We start from the raw sequence: 17,500 nt of genomic DNA on the forward strand, positions 1-17,500 counted from the left end.
ACAACAATAGGCCAATCACAATCACGATATCAATAGGCCAATCACAATCACGATAACAATAGGCCAATCACAATCATGATAACAATAGGCCAATCACAATCATGATAACAATAGGCCAATCACAATCATGACAACAATAGGCCAATCACAAGCATGACAACAATAGGCCAATCACAATCATGACAACAATAGGCCAATCACAATCACGATAACAATAGGCCAATCACAATCATGATGACAATACGCCAATCACAATCATGATAACAATAGGCCAATCAAAATCATGATAACAATAGGCCAATCACAATCATGATAACAATAGGCCAATCACAATCATGACATCAATAGGCCAATCACAATCATGATAACAATAGGCCAATCACAATCATGACATCAATAGGCCAATCACAAGCATGACAACAATAGGCCAATCACAATCATGACAACAATAGGCCAATCACAATCACGATAACAATAGGCCAATCACAATCATGACAACAATAGGCCAATCACAATCATGACAACAATAGGCCAATCACAATCATGACATCAATAGGCCAATCACAATCATGACATCAATAGGCCAATCACAATCATGATAACAATAGGCCAATCACAATCATGACAACAATAGGCCAATCACAATCATGACAACAATAGGCCAATCACAATCATGATAACAATAGGCCAATCACAATCACGATAACAATAGGCCAATCACAATCATGACAACAATAGGCCAATCACAATCACGATAACAATAGGCCAATCAAAATCATGATAACAATAGGCCAATCACAATCATGATAACAATAGGCCAATCACAATCATGATAACAATAGGCCAATCACAATCATGATAACAATAGGTCAATCACAATCATGACAACAATAGGCCAATCACAAGTATGATAACAATAGGTCAATCACAATCATGATAACAATAGGCCAATCACAAGTATGATAACAATAGGCCAATCACAATCATGATAACAATAGGCCAATCACAATCATGACAACAATAGGCCAATCACAATCATGACAACAATAGGCCAATCACAAGCATGACAACAATAGGCCAATCACAATCATGACAACAATAGGCCAATCACAATCACGATAACAATAGGCCAATCACAATCATGATGACATGAATCAAAATCATGATAACAATAGGCCAATCAAAATCATGATAACAATAGGCCAATCACAATCTTGATAACAATAGGCCAATCACAATCAAGGATACATTCTCATAGGCCAATCACAATCAAGGATACATTCTCAGACATGTCCCCCTGCTGCCGATTCACTGGTAGTGACACGTTGTCTTTGGTAACTGAAACCACAGAATACATTTTTAATATACAGTTTAACATGAATCTCAAACTGTATACCACTACATACTAAAACTAGACAGAGGACTGAAGCAACACATCAGAAAACAACAACATTTACACTGTCCTACAAATCTATTAACAGAGACAATCATCCTATAACAAAAGCCAGTCTGGAGAACAGTATGTTTCAGTTGACCTGACATCCAATCAGTTTTCCCCCATGTACAGGATACATATGAAGTCCCTTGGCCCCAGACGGGAGCCTCTGTCCTGGGTATGAGCAGGACAGTGAGTCCCCTGTCTGGTGCTCTATCCGTTGCCCTCCAGGGAGAGAGAAATGGGGAGGGAGAACAGGGCCTCGTGTCTCTCCATAGTCCTGCTCTCCTGCCAATCAAGGCTGCCATTGGTAGCCTCAGTCTATCCGTCAGAAAGCTTGACCAATCCAAAAGTCTTGTATGAATCGTGAGCCAATTCAATGGTCTCGGACAACCCCTTACTCAAGGGAAAGTGGGGGCGCGGGGGGGGGTCGCCACGCCCAGAGAGAGGGGGAGGGATGGGGAGGATGAGAAGGGGAGAGGGACAAGGCGCTCAGTGATTGCCCACTCTTCCTTTCTCCTGTGTCTCTGTCTGTACTGAGTCTGGGGTACTTCTAGAGATGGGAGCTGGACTTAGACTGTGTGCGTGTGTGGAGAGGGACTCCCAACTGCAGGTGTGTGTCTGATTGGCTCTGGCTATGTGGTGGCGGACTCTGGTGTTTTGGGGCGGTACTGCGGAGTCTCTCAGCTGCAGACATGCGAGCTCCAGAGTCACAGCGACTTCCCACCTCTAGAGGTCGCAGAGGGATGGGGCTAGGGCCATTGGAGGAGAGGAGGAGGAGGAAGAGGAGGAGAATGAGAAGACACTGCATTGCTCCCCCTCAGAGTTCCTGCGACCCAGAATGTTTCTCTTAGACCTGAGAGAGCGAGAGCGAGAGCGAGAGAAATAAATTAACATGATATTGTTAATTATAGGCCCAATACCACCTAACCGGTGAATCACCAAATCAGCTAACCGCCAAATCAATGAACCACCGAATCGGTGAATCAGTGAACCACTGAGCCATTGAACCACTGAATCGGTGAACCACTGAGCCATTGAACCACTGAATCGGTGAACCACTGAGCCATTGAACCACTGAATCGGTGAACCACTGAAGCAGTGAACCACTGAATCAGTGAACCACTGAGCCATTGAACCACTGAATCAGTGAACCACTGAGCCATTGGACCACTGAATCGGTGAACCACTGAAGCAGTGAACCACAGAAAACTCTGAAGCACAGAACCATACTAATGACAGAAAGCATTTGCCACTTCATGTATGAAGCTTAAACATGTTATATCTATTAATAACAATATCTTTACCGATAGGAGTGGAAGTAAACAGATTACCTGTTTATTGATAAACAAACCAAATAATGGCATAAACGAAAAATAACAATAAATATTTTTATATATTTTTTTAATATTTACCAACATCATCTACATTTGCAGGATAACTTCTCCATTTCTGCAAAAAAAAGTAATGTGGCACTGATTCATTCATGGGTTTCTGTTTTCAGCTATTTCAGCATCAATAAAGTCTCTCAACTGCCTGGACTATTCACTAGTGACATGCACACGCAATTGCATTGAACCTAACCAAGTTATAACATCATGTTTCACTACAGAGGGACTAGTTATAACATCATGTTTCATGATAGAGGGACTAGTTATAACATCATGTTTCACTACAGATACAGAGGGACTAGTTATAACATCATGTTTCACTACAGATACAGAGGGACTAGTTATAACATCATGTTTCACTACAGAGGGACTAGTTATAACATCATGTTTCACTACAGAGGGACTAGTTATAACATCATGTTTCACTACAGAGGGACTAGTTATAACATCATGTTTCACTACAGAGGGACTAGTTATAACATCATGTTTCACTACAGAGGGACTAGTTATAACATCATGTTTCATGACAGAGGGACTAGTTATAACATCATGTTTCACTACAGAGGGACTAGTTATAACATCATGTTTCACTACAGAGGGACTAGTTATAACATCATGTTTCACTACAGAGGGACTAGTTATAACATCATGTTTCATGACAGAGGGACTAGTTATAACATCATGTTTCACTACAGAGGGACTAGTTATAACATCATGTTTCACTACAGAGGGACTAGTTATAACATCATGTTTCATGACAGAGGGACTAGTTATAACATCATGTTTCACTACAGAGGGACTAGTTATAACATCATGTTTCATGACAGAGGGACTAGTTATAACATCATGTTTCACTACAGAGGGACTAGTTATAACATCATGTTTCACTACAGAGGGACTAGTTATAACATCATGTTTCACGACAGAGGGACTAGTTATAACTGTCACGCCCTGGTCTAAATATATTATGTTTATTCTTCATTTATTCGGTCAGGCCAGGGTGTGACATGGGTTATTGTGGTGTGTTTTTGTCTTGGGGTTTTGTGGGATGTCTAGCGTTAGTCTATGGCTGCCTGAGGCGGTTCTCAATCAGAGTCAGGTGATTATCGTTGTCTCTGATTGGGAACCATATTTAGGCAGTCATATTCTTTGTGTGTTTCGTGTGTGATTGTCCTGAGTGTCCTTGTTCCTGTCTCTGTGTTAGTTTACACAAGTATAGGCTGTGTCGGTTTTCGTTACGCTCATTACGTTCTTTGTTTTGTAGTATTCGTATTTGATTCGTGTTTACGTTTGTTCATTAAACATGTATCGCAATCAGTGATACAGGAGGTCAAGTAGCATTACGTGTCATACCTGTGTATGGCAGCAAACAGGTCCTCAGTAGTCCGCAGTCGTGCTGGTGTCACCATCTTCTCCGCCTGAGAAATGTCAAACACCTCACCTGAGAGAGAGAGAGATACAGAGAGAGGCACAGAGAGAGATATTGAGAGCGAGAGACAGAGAGAGACAGAGAGAGAAAACGAGACACAGCGAGATATTGAGAGAGAGAGAGAGAGAGTGAAAGAGAGAGTGAAAGAGAGAGTGAAAGAGAGAGTGGAGAAAGGGAGAGAGAGAGATATTGAGAGAGCCTCTCCTCCACTCCGTCCCTGGCTACTGTCCTGATCTGATCTCTCATTCCAGCTAGCGGCAGAGAGATGAAGACATTAGAAACACAACATGGGACAGGGACGAAGGAGAAAGATGTAAAGAAAATATCTGAAGAGAGACAGGACGATAGCTAGAGAGAAGGATATGAAGTCCTTGTGCTTACAGGCTCAGAAGAGAGGGGGGAGAGGAAGGTAGACGACATTCAACCCAATAAGAGATCTACTGTATGTGTCAGTAGGAGAGAGAGAGAGAGAGAGAGAGAGAGAGAGAGAGAGACAGAGAGACAGAGAGACAGAGAGAGAGAGAGAGAGAGAGAGAGAGGGGGGAGAGAGAGAGAGAGAGAGAGAGAGAGAGAGAGAGAGAGAGAGAGAGAGAGAGACAGAGAGAGACAGAGAGAGAGAGAGAGAGAGAGAGAGGGGGAGAGAGAGAGAGAGAGAGAGACAGAGAGAGAGAGAGAGGAGAGAGAGAGAGGGGGGAGAGAGAGAGAGACAGAGAGACAGAGAGAGAGAGAGAGAGAGAGAGGAGAGAGAGAGGGGGGGAGAGAGAGAGAGGAGAGACAGAGACAGAGACAGAGAGAGAGAGAGAGAGAGAGAGAGAGAGAGAGAGAGAGAAAAGAAAGAGAGGAGAGACAGACAGAGAGAGATAGAGAGAGAGGAGAGACAGAGAGAGAGAGAGAGAGAGAGAGAGAGAGAGAGAGAGGGGGGAGAGAGGGAGAGAGAGAGAGAGAGAGAGAGAGAGGGGGGGGGAGAGAGAGAAGGGGGGAAGCGGTAGAGAGAGACAGAGAGTTCCTTAACTCACCGTTGTCCTCTCTGGAGCTCAGGGATCCTGTGGAGCTGCTGGCCCCGTCTCTCTCCAGACCACGCCTCTCTTCCCTCTTCCCCCATTCCATCCTCTCCCCCTGCAGTTCCCCCTCTTCAGTTGACAGTGCACTGCTAGCAGCATCTCTATTCTCTTCCGGAGAGAAACTTCCAGAATCTCTGCTGTCCTCCTCAATGGCTCCCCTCTGTCTGTCCTCCTCCTCCCTCCCGCCCAGCATTAGTATGATGTGCACATTTTCTCTCTCTTCATTCTCTTCTTCCTTCTGCATCACCCATATCGCCTCTGGTTCAGGTTCTGAACTCCCCAACTCTGTGTATGGCACAGAGCCACTCTCTAGCTTTGTCTCTGTATCTGTCTCCATCTCCAGTGTACAGGACTCCTGCTGTGGCTCTGGTACACAGGGTTCTGAAGGACAGGGCCTTGGTGGTAACTCTGGTACACAGGGTTCTGAAGGACAGGGCCTTGGTGGTAACTCTGTTACACAGGGTGCTGGAGGACAGGGCCTTGCTGGTAATTCTGTTACACAGGGTACTGGAGGAGAGGGCCTTGGTAGTAACTTTGGTACACAGGGTACTGGAGGACAGGGCCTTGATGGTAACTCTGTTACACAGGGTACTGGAGGAGAGGGCCTTGGTAGTAACTTTGGTACACAGGGTACTGGAGGACAGGGCCTTGAAGGTAACTCCGCTACATAGTATTCTGACTGGTAGCGTTTCAGGAAGGGGAATTCAGGCTTTGTCTTTGGCTGGGTCTCTGTCTGGGACTCTGTCTGTGCCAATTTTATCCCCAGAAAGGGTGATGTCTCTGGGACAAAGGGCTGTGGAGGAGTACTTGTCAGTACGGATGGTGGGGTTGGTGTGTCTGTCTGGTGTGTCCTCAGTAGAGATCGTTTAGGGTTCTTTAGGGCAACAGGAGGCTTCTCTTTGTGGGGGGTGGAGGAGGGGGTAGCAGGGGAGTGTGTGAGTGTGTTTGCACACGTTAAGTGCTCTCGCTGGCCGTTGGTGAGGCAGGGTGTGGTCTCCTGTCGAGGCGTGTGTTCTCCGTTCTGTAACGCTGGTCCTCTGTTCACAGCAGGAGAGCTAGAACTTAAAACCACTGCTCTCAGTGGCCTAGAGAGAACAACCACGTTAGGCTTTTCTGGGGTTCTAGGCTTCTCCAGTGTTCTGGGCTTCTCCAGTGTTCTGGGCTTCTCCAGTGTTCTGGGCTTCTCCAGTGTTCTGGGTTTCTCCAGTGTTCTAGGCTTCTCTATCATTATAGCCTCTGGAGTTCTAGGGTTCTCTGGGATTCTAGGCTTCTGAGGGGTTCTAGGCGTCTGTGGGGTTGTTGAGTGACTGAGGATGTCTTCTGTTCCAACAGACTCTCTGGTTCTGTCAGTGTGCTGAGTAGTGGTCGGTGTGGAGCAGGGAGGGGCAGACTCTCTGGTTCTGTCAGTCTGCTGAGTAGTGGACGGTGTGGAGCAGGGAGGGGCAGACTCTCTGGTTCTGTCAGTCTGCTGAGTAGTGGACGGTGTGGAGCAGGGAGGGGCAGACTCTCTGGTTCTGTCAGTCTGCTGAGTAGTGGTCGGTGTGGAGCAGGGAGGGGCAGACTCTCTGGTTCTGTCAGTGTGCTGAGTAGTGGACGGTGTGGAGCAGGGAGGGGCAGACTCTCTGGTTCTGTCAGTCTGCTGAGTAGTGGACGGTGTGGAGCAAGGAGGGACAGACTCTCTGGTTCTGTCAGTGTGCTGAGTAGTGGTCGGTGTGGAGCAGGGAGGGGCAGACTCTCTGGTTCTGTCAGTGTGCTGAGTAGTGGACGGTGTGGAGCAGGGAGGGGCAGACTCTCTGGTTCTGTCAGTCTGCTGAGTAGTGGACGGTGTGGAGCAGGGAGGGACAGACTCTCTGGTTCTGTCAGTGTGCTGAGTAGTGGTCGGTGTGGAGCAGGGAGGGGCAGACTCTCTGGTTCTGTCCGTCTGCTGAGTAGTGGACGGTGTGGAGCAAGGAGGGACAGACTCTCTGGTTCTGTCAGTGTGCTGAGTAGTGGTCGGTGTGGAGCAGGGAGGGGCAGACTCTCTGGTTCTGTCAGTGTGCTGAGTAGTGGACGGTGTGGAGCAGGGAGGGGCAGACTCTCTGGTTCTGTCAGTCTGCTGAGTAGTGGACGGTGTGGAGCAAGGAGGGACAGACTCTCTGGTTCTGTCAGTGTGCTGAGTAGTGGTCGGTGTGGAGCAGGGAGGGGCAGACTCTCTGGTTCTGTCAGTGTGCTGAGTAGTGGTCGGTGTGGAGCAGGGAGGGGCAGACTCTGACGGTGTCTTTGTGGCGGCCTTTAGCATAGCATCATTGGTTTCAAGTCTGTTTTGGAAATATGCTAGCATAGTGCCAGATGAATTGGCAGCCATTTTCTGAATGCCAGTGGTCTGTCTCTCTTCAGCCTCAGTAAGAATAGCATTGATCCTCTCCACACTCTCTAACACAGTGCTGGTTAGTGTGGCATCCGTGCCCTCCACTCTCTCCAGGGCGCAGGTTAGCGTGATGCCGTTTAGCTTAGCATCAATGCTCTCTGGGCTCTGCTGGGCATCATTAGTTGACATAGCGTTGGTTAGCGTAATGCTAGTTAGCTTAGCATCGGTGCTCTCTGGGCACTGCTGGCCATCAGTAGCTGGGGTTGCATTGGTTAGCATCATGCTAGTTAGTGTAGCGGCATTGCTATCTTGGCTCTGTTCGACATTAGCTGATGTAGGGTTTGTTAGCATAATGCTAGTTAGCTCCTGTGGGGCTAGCTCGTGTGGCCTCTTGACAGAGCGCAGGGTGACTCTCTGCAGTGCTTGAGTTGTGATCAAGGGGCGGGGGGGCCGTCCTGGACTCACTCTGAAGGGGCTCTGGAGAGGGGAAGGTGGTGTAGGGGTGTGGATGTAAGGGGGAGGAGGTGGCGGAGGTGGGGGAGGAGGGGGAGTAGGATGGTTGTTGATTGAGAGGTCTAAATCCTCTAAGAGCTCAGGGGAAGGAGGAGGAGGGAATCCTGGCAATGATGTCTCATGACTGGCAGGTGTAACAGGTGTATAAAAGGGGTGGGGCTGAGTCTGTCGCACTGCACAGGTACGTGAGGGAGGCAGGAAGGAAGGGGGAGAAGCTAGAGGAGTGTGGAGGGATGGCTGGGGTAGAGGAGGAGGTGAGGAGAGGGATGGCTGAGGTAGAGGAGGAGGAGCGGGGAGAGAAGGCTGAGGTAGTGGAGGGGGAGAGGGGGAGAGAAGGCTGAGGTAGTGGAGGGGGAGAGGGGAGAGTACGAGAGATGCACATTTGAGGGAGAGGAGGAGGAGAGGGGAGTGATTGTTGTTGCAGAAGTGATGGGTAGGGTGGAGGTAGAGAGGAAGGAGTGTTGGACTCAGGGAGGAGCGTGAGAGGGGGGAGAGGGGGGTATCTGGCAGAGTCAGCAGAGGTGTAGGAAGAGAGTGAGGAAGTGGAAGAAAAGGAGGAAGAGGGGGAGGAGAGGAGGGAGGACGTTCTCTCTGGGATGGGGGGTTTGGGCCTTCCTATGCCAGGGGTAGAACAAGTCCTGGGAAGGGAGGAGGTGAGGGGCAGGGAGGAGGAGGAAGTGAGGGGTGAGGAGGAGGAGGAAGTGAGGGGTGAGGAGGTGGTTTGGGGTGAGGAAGATGTTAGAGTGTTGCACTGGCTGTAGTATCCGCTGGAGTTGGAAGCCAGACGCTGCGGTCTCCCTGCAGAGGTGGCCATGTTTGGAAAAGAAACGGCCGTTTTAGGTCCCATAGGCAGGTTAAGCCCTCCAGTGCTGGCTGAGCGGGGCGCAGAGTGGTGAGGCTGCTTGAGGCGGTAGCTGGGAGGGTAGAGCTGGTCCTGGAAGCTGTGGAAGTGAGGGACCTGGTTGATCTGGCTGGCTGTATCAGCAGCTCCCCTTTCCCCCATGCTCAGACTGCTGAAGCTGAGACAGCGGGGTACCCAAGGATCCTCGAACACCTCGAACACCACTGGGGAGACCAGAGGGGAAACGGGAGCAGGACTGGGGGTCTGGAGACTCCTCTGTAACGTCACCACCACCTCCTCTCTTTCTCCAGGGTTGTTGAAGTTGTAGCGCAGCGGTTTTCCCCGAGCAGGTTTTCGCCTTAGCGATGTGGAACGGGTAGGGGGAACGGGGGGCCTCTTGAACTTCCTTAGCGAGATACTGTGTGACATGTTACAGCTGTTGCTATGGAGACCGTGCTGGTCTTGGTTACCGTGGGGACAGCGGTTGTTGCCGGTGGCGTAGTCTGCAGAAATGCAGCCGTGGCTGTGGGACTTCAGCCCCTGTCCGGCGGGCTCTGTATCCCCGGAGCAGAGAGAGCTGCAGTCGGTCTGAGAGGGGGAGGAGATGGAGGAGAGAGGGTGGAGTGGGGAGGAATGGCTGGAGGTCAGCAGGGGCATGTAGCTCCAGTCCTCCCTGAGCAATGTGCTCTGACTCTGGAATTTGCAGCTCCAACCCTTCTGGCTCTGGGAGACATGGTCCTGGAGAGACAGACAAGACAGGCATGATTACCACACTAGTAGTCTTATTAGAACGTATTACTATCATGAGTTAACTGTACATAATACATACAGGCTAGGGTTACTCAATTCCGGTAAATGTATTATTATTATTTATTTATTATTTATTCAAAATTCCCAGGTTTTCCAGAATAATAATATAATAATAAAGATACAATTCTCCTACAAATAATAATAATAATATTATAATAATACAAACATAATAATGCATCAATAATAATAATAATAATATACTAATAATAACAATATAATAATATAATAATATTAATAATCAAATAATAATAATAATATAATAATAAGTAATAATATACTAATAATAACAATATAATAATATAATAATATATTAATAATAAAATAATAATAATATAATAATAATATAATAATATAATACCACTACTACAAACAATAATAATATACTAATAATAACAATACAATAATAATATAATAATATATTCATAATAAAATAATAATAATAATAATAATATAATAATAATAATATAATACCACTACTACAAATAATAATAATATACTAATAATAACAATACAATAATAATATAATAATATATTAATAATAAAATAATAATAATAATAATAATAATATAATACCACTACTACAAATAATAACAATATACTAATAATAACAATACAATAATAATATAATAATATATTAATAATAAAATAATAATAATAATATAATAATAATAATATAATATAACACTACTACTACAAATACTAATAATATACTAATAATAAAATACAATAATAATATAAGAATATATTAATAATAAAATAATAATAATAAAAATAATATAATAATATATTAATAAAAATAATAATCATTTAATAATAATATAATACAAATATTATAATAACAATAATAATATAATAATGCTACATTTACAAAAATATAATAATAATACAAATACAATAATAATTATAATAATAATAAAAATATAATTATACTAATATAATAATACTAATAATACAAATATACTAATAATAATAGCATAATATACACTGACTGGAAAAAACATTAGGAACACATGATCTTTCCATGACAGATGAAAGGGAGGAGTCAGGTTAAAGAAGGTTCTTTAAGCCTTGTGACAAATGAGAAATGGATCGTGTATGTATGCCATTCAGAGGGTGAATGGGCAAGACAGATTTGCTGGGTTAAATTGCTGTGAGCGCTGCTATTTGTCCCGGGATCGTGACAGATTCCGTATAGGGGAGAGACGCGAAAGCCCAGCTAACCAAGCTGGCTCGGCGGTCTCAAATGGAGGTTTCCAACGTTTCCTTTGCTTTGTTCCGGGACAATGTGGACCGCGTTGACTTTCAATGTAGCAAGGAGGAGTACAGGCGGGAAGCAAGCAAGTAGAAAACCTACATAAGATACTGGGGAATCCAAGCCCACCTACTTTTTTCTTTTTCTTTCACCCCAGTAGCCGGACGACGCTCTGGTCTGGTGGGAGTTTCGCCGCCGTGTTGGCTTTCCACAGCCGACTGGCCGGTGCTCGGCAGGGTACCATCCCCGAAGGGGTCTCCCCCTTCCCTGGAGAACAGAGCTGATCTTGACCCAACCAACCAGCCATGGAGGTGCGTCACTCACTGTGAAAGTCAAAGAAGGCGTCCTCTGGCAACGGGGGTCTCGATGGAGATGTTGAGCCCGGAACTGACACAGACCAGAAACAGCTTTGCCTCCAGAGGAGCCAGAGGTTCCGGCACCTTCATCAGTGGTGGCTTCCCTGGTACCTGCTTCTTGGTCCTCGGTTCTGTCTCCCTCTCAGGTGGCATCTACCTTGGGTTCAGATCCTCGGAGCCCCCGCCTGAGAGACCGGCCCATTCGACATCACCAGCTGTTATCATAGGTGAGAAACATCTCGGTCCCCAAGGCAAAAACCCTGTGATACCCAGGAGCATGAGTACAGGACATCACAAGGCTGCTTCCGACTGTTCTACTACAGATGCCATTAACTGACACTGTCATAGTCCACGTGGGGTCAAACGACATCAGGAGGGCTAGCACGCACGGAACATTCGAAAATTGATTTTAAAGAACTGATTTTAGCATTAAAATACTCCAAAAACTGCCAATAATTTCAGGTCCAGAACCATCGTTGGGTGTGAGAGATTCAGCAGACTACTGGCTTTACACATCTGGCTAAAAGACAAAGACAAAGACAAACTGTAGCTCTGCTGGAGTCTCTTTTATTGATGACTTTGACACCTTCCGGAAACAGAAGATACTCTACAGGAATGACGGAGTCCATCCAAGTCATCTTGGCTCCTGGACTCTGTCTATGCATTTCAAGGCTGCGTTGAAGCAATGACTGGTAAATGATCCAAGACCAGCTCAGTTAATCCCTACCATTGTGACAATGAGTCGTCATAACACTGCATCAAATGTACATGATCTAAGGGGCATTGGAAAACACAATGAAGGTAATTTAATTTATGTACCCATAATTGCACCGAATATATCTGTATATCCTTCAGCTATTGTAAGCAGTAAGCATGAGCCTATAAACCAGAGTTACACTGTTAGCACTGAGGTGGTGTGCCCTAGTCAGCTCCTATGTAAATAACATGAGTAAGTCTACCTCTGATAAGCTTCCCAGTAAAGCATTAAAAACAATCAAGCAACACAGAAAAGTACAAAAAATAGCCCATATTAACATATGTAGCCTAAGAGACAAGATCGAGGAAGTCAATAACTTGCTTGTAACAGATGACATTCATATTCTGATTATCTCTGAAACTCACTTAGATAATATACTTTGATGATACAGTGGTAGCAATACATGGTTAAAACATCTACCGAAAAGACATAAATGCCAATGGGGGAGGTGTTGCTGTCTATATTCAGAACCACATTCCTGTAAAGCAGATGATCTCATGTTAAATACTGTAGAAGTAATATGGCTACAGGTTCATCTGCCTCACCTAAAGCCCATTATTGTGGGAAGCTGCTATAGACCACCAAGTGCTAACAGCCAGTATCTGGATAATATGTGTGAAATACTTGATCATGTATGTGATACCAACAGAGAAGTATATTTTCTGGGTGATTTAAATATTGACATCAAGCTCTCCATTCAATATTTTTTTTTAAACTATAACCAGTGTCTGCAACCTGGGGTTTTGTACACTCAGTGTATACTCACCATAGAGCTGGGTACAGTGTCACAGAGTGTCCTGTAGGGGGTGGTAAGGCAGCTGCTCACAGAGGACAAGGTGTCCTTATGAGGGAGGCTGTGGAAGCCCTCCCCCCCATCTTCACCCGCCAGGGAGACACTGTCCATGGAAGATGAGGGGGTGAAGCTAGGGTGAGGTTGAATCTTAAGGAAAGGGATAGGGTTGAGAGTGAGGCTACGGTGAGGGTTAGAAGTAAAGGAAGGGTCAGGGTTGAGGGTCGGGGTGAGAGAAGCCATCAGAGAAGAGATGCCCTGTCCTCTCTGGGCCTGGATCCGACACACTGATGACTTCGCCACTCTCCTTTCCTCCTCCTCTCTCTTATCCACCACACTCTTCGTGTCCAACCTTTCCTCCTCTCTTCCCTCCTCCCCCGTCTGGTCGTCCTCTGGGGCATGTGAGGGCGTGTGTGACTGGGTGTGTGAGCGCCGTATGATAGTGCTCTGTAGCTGGGCTGTGTTGACAATGCCAATCCGGCCCAAAGTAGAGTACTGACCAGGTTGAACCACTGTTCCATTACACCTTGGCTCTTCATCAGCTTCATGTTCTGTAGAGGAAGAGAGGAGGGGAGAGGATAAGAAAAAAGAAGAGAGGAGAAGAGAAGAGAAGAGAAGAGGAGAGGAGAGGAGAGGAGAAGAGAGGAGAGGAGAGGAGATGAGAGGAGAGGAGAGGAGGGGAGAGGATAAGAAAAAAGAAGAGAGGAGAAGAGAGGAGAGGAGAGGAGAGGAGAGGAGATGAGAGGAGAGGAGAGGAGAGGAGAGGAGAGGAGAGGAGAGGAGAGGAGAGGAGAGGAGAGGAAAAGATAGAGTACACGTCCTCAGTGAAAACAATGTACAAATGGCAAATTGGCTTTTAACCAAATTATCGTATGACACCTCACATATTAACATTGCACACCCTAATTGACAAACAAACAAACAAACCAAAACAAAGGCAGTCTTCTTATGATTTGGTGATTTCAAAAAACACACAAAATGCATGTACAAAAACAACAACAACTTTGCGGGTAAAATGGGCAAGAAAGACAAATGTCTTTCCACTTGGCCGTGGGGTGAGACAGGGATTCAGCTTAAGCCCCACCATCTTCAACATATATATCAACGAATTGGTGACATGAACAGTCTACAGCACCCAGCCTGACCCTACTACACTCTGAAGTCAAATGTCTACTGTTTGCTGATGATCTGGTGCTTCTGTCCCCAATCAAGGAGAGCCTACAGAAGCATCTACATCTTCTGCACAGATTCTGCCAGACCTGGGCCCTAACAGTAAATCTCATTAAGACGAAAAAAAATGTTGTTCCAAAAAAAGGTCCAGTTGTCAGGACCACAAATACAAATTACATCTCAACACCATTGCCATAGAACACACAAAAAACTATATGTACCTTGGCCTCAACATCAGAACCACAGAAAACTTCCACAAAGCTGTGAACTATCTGACAGACAAGACTAGAAGGGCCTTCTATGCCATCAAAAGGAACATAAAATTCGACATCACAATTAGGATCTGGCTAAAAAGTATTGAATCAGTTATTATTTTTTAGTTATTTTACCTTTATCTATTTTTTATGGTTGTGAGGTCTGGGATCTGCTCACCAACCAAGAATTCACAAAATGGGCCAAACAATTTTTTTGTGTGTGTGTTTTGTCGCAAAAATAAAATATATCCTCTGTGTACAACGTAGAACACCAAATAATGCATGCAGAGCAAAATTAGGCCGATACCCGCTAATTATCCAAATCCAGAAAATGTCTGTTAAATTCTACAACCACCTAAAAGGAAGTGATTCCCAAACCTTCCATAACAAAGTAATCACCTACATAGAGATGAACCTAGAGAAGAGTCACCTAAGCAAGCTGGTCCTGGGGCTCTGTTCACAAACACAAACACACCCCACAGAGCCTCAGGACAGCAACAAAATTTAAACCGACCAAATAACAAGAAACCAAAATTACTTGACACATTGGAAAGATTTAACAAAACAACTGAGCAAACTAGAATGATATTTGGCCCTTAACAGAGAGTACACAGTGGCAGAATACCTGACCACTGTGACTGACCCAAAATGAAGGAAGGCTTTGACTATGTACAGACTCAGTGAGCATCGCCTTGCTATTGAGATAGCCTGTCTTCTCTTGAGAGCCAGGTCTGCCTATGTGCACACTGTCCACAAAAGGAGGTGGAAACTGAGCTACACTTCCTAACCTCCTGCAAATGCATGACCATATTAGAGACACATATTTCCCTCAGATTACACAGACCCACAAAGAATTTGAAAACAAACCCAATTTTGAAAAACTACCATATCTATTGGGAGAAATACCATGGTGTGCCATCAGAGCAGCAAGATTTGTGACCTGTTGCCACTAGAAAAGTGTAACCAGTGAAGAACAAACACCATTGTAAATGCAACCCATATTTATGCTTATTTATTTTCCATTTTGTATTTTTAAAACAAATCAAATTTTATTGGTATCAAACATACAGTTGAAGTTGGAGGTTTACAAACACATTAGCCAATTACATTTAAACTAGTTTTTTTTCACAATTTCTGACATTTAATCCTAGTAAAAAATCCCTGTCTTTGGTCAGTTAGGATCACCACTTCATTTTAAGAATGTGAAATGTCAGAATAATAGTAGAGAGAATGATTTATTTCAGCTTTTATTTCTTTCATCACATTCCCAGTGGGTCAGTAGTTTACATACACTCAATTAGTATTTGGTAGCATTGCCTTTAAATTGTTTAACTTGGGTCAAACGTTTTAGGTAGCCTTCCACAAGCTTCCCACAATAAGTTGGGTGAATGTTGGCCCATTCCTCCTGACAGAGCTGGTGTAACTGGGTCAGGTTTTTAGGCCTCCTTGCTCGCACACGCTTTTTCAGTTCTGCCCACATATTGTCTATAGGATTGAGGTCAGGGCTTTGTGATTGCCACTCCAATACCTTGACTGTGTTGTCCTTAAGCCATTTTGCCAAAACGTTGGTAGTATGTAGTATGCTTGTGGTCATTGTCCATTTGGAAGACCCATTTCCGACCAAGCTCTAACTTCCTGACTGATGTCTTGAGGTGTCGCTTCAATATATCCACATCATTTTCTTTCCTCATCAAGCCATTTATTTTGTGAAGTGCACCAGTCCCTCCTGCAGCAAAGCACCCCCACAACATGATGCTGCCACCCCCATGCTTCATGGTTGGGATGGTGTTCCTCGGCTTGCAAGCCTCCCCCTTTTTCCTCCAAACAAAACGATGGTCATTATGGTCAAACAGTTCTAAATTTGTTTCATCAGACCAGAGGACATTTCTCCAAAAAGTATGATCTTTGTCCCCATGGGCAGTTGCAAACCGTATTCTGGCTTTTTTATGGCGGTTTTGGAGCAGTGGCTTCTTCATTGCTGATCGCCCTTTCAGGTTATGTCGATTATAGGACTCGTTTTACTGGATATATACTTTTATACCTGTTTCCTCCAGCATCTTCACAAGGTCCTTTGCTGTTGTTCTGGGATTGATTTGCACTTTTCACACCAAAGTGCGTTCATCTCTAGGAGACAGAACACGTCTCCTTCCTGAGCGGTATGATGGCTGCTTGGTCCCATGGTGTTTATACTTGGGTACTATTGTTTGTACAGATGAACGTTGTACCTTCAGCCATTTGGAAATTTTTCCCAAGGATGAACCAGACTTGGCTGATTTCTTTTGATTTCCCCATGATGTCAAGCAGAGGCACTGAGTTTGAAGCTAGGCCCTGAAATTCATCCACAGGTACACCTCCAATTGACTCAAATTATGTCAATTAGCCTATCAGAAGCTTCTAAAACCATGACATAATTTTCTGGAATTTTCCAAGCTGTTTAAAGGCACAGTCAACTTAGTGTATGTAAACTTCAGACTCACTGGAATTGTATGTGACTGTATGTGAATTATAAGTGAAATAATGTGTCTGTAAACAATTGTTGGAAAAATGACTTGTGTCATGCACAAAGTAGATGTCCTAACCGACTTGCCAAAACTATAGTTTGTTAACAAGAAATTTGTGGTTTTAATGACTCCAACCTAAGTGCACGTAAACTTCTGACTTCAACTGTATATTTAGCAGATGTTATTGCAATTTTTTTTATATTGTTCAGTAGAATGGTATCTAACAATTCACAACAATACACACAAATCTAAAAGTAAAATACTAAAATTAAGAAATATATAAATATGATGACGAGCAATGTCAGAGTGGCATTGACTAAAATACAGTAGAATACAGTATATACACATGAGATGAGTAAAGCAGTGTATGAACGTTATTAAAGTGACTAGTGTTCCATTATTAAAGTGACCAGTGTTCCATTATTAAAGTGACCAGTGTTCCATTATTAAAGTGACCAGTGTTCCATTATTAGTGACTAGTGTTCCATTATTAAAGTGACTAGTGTTCCATTATTAAAGTGACCAGTGTTCCATTATTAAAGTGACCAGTGTTCCATTATTAAAGTGACCAGTGTTCCATTATTAAAGTGACC

The 17,500-nt window shown here is 44.4% G+C and overlaps 1 protein-coding gene across 1 annotated transcript in view; it reads right to left on the reverse strand.

Moving 5' to 3' along the window:
- Positions 1-1,207: 1,207 nt before the first annotated feature.
- The window catches only part of LOC135507535 (NHS-like protein 1), a 21,369-nt gene continuing 5,076 nt past the window's right edge, over positions 1,208-17,500 (reverse strand). Inside the window, exons 5-10 of the mRNA XM_064927044.1 lie at positions 14,837-14,891; positions 12,959-13,533; positions 8,306-9,755; positions 5,272-8,274; positions 4,180-4,267; positions 1,208-2,291 (exon numbers count right to left, since the gene is read on the reverse strand). Coding sequence (XP_064783116.1) covers positions 2,165-2,291; positions 4,180-4,267; positions 5,272-8,274; positions 8,306-9,755; positions 12,959-13,533; positions 14,837-14,891 — 5,298 coding nt within the window. The 3' untranslated portion in view covers positions 1,208-2,164. The remainder of the gene's footprint in view (positions 2,292-4,179; positions 4,268-5,271; positions 8,275-8,305; positions 9,756-12,958; positions 13,534-14,836; positions 14,892-17,500) is intronic.

The sequence above is a fragment of the Oncorhynchus masou genome, chromosome 21 (genome assembly GCF_036934945.1).
Source record: "Oncorhynchus masou masou isolate Uvic2021 chromosome 21, UVic_Omas_1.1, whole genome shotgun sequence".
Classification (NCBI taxonomy): Eukaryota; Metazoa; Chordata; class Actinopteri; order Salmoniformes; family Salmonidae; genus Oncorhynchus; species Oncorhynchus masou.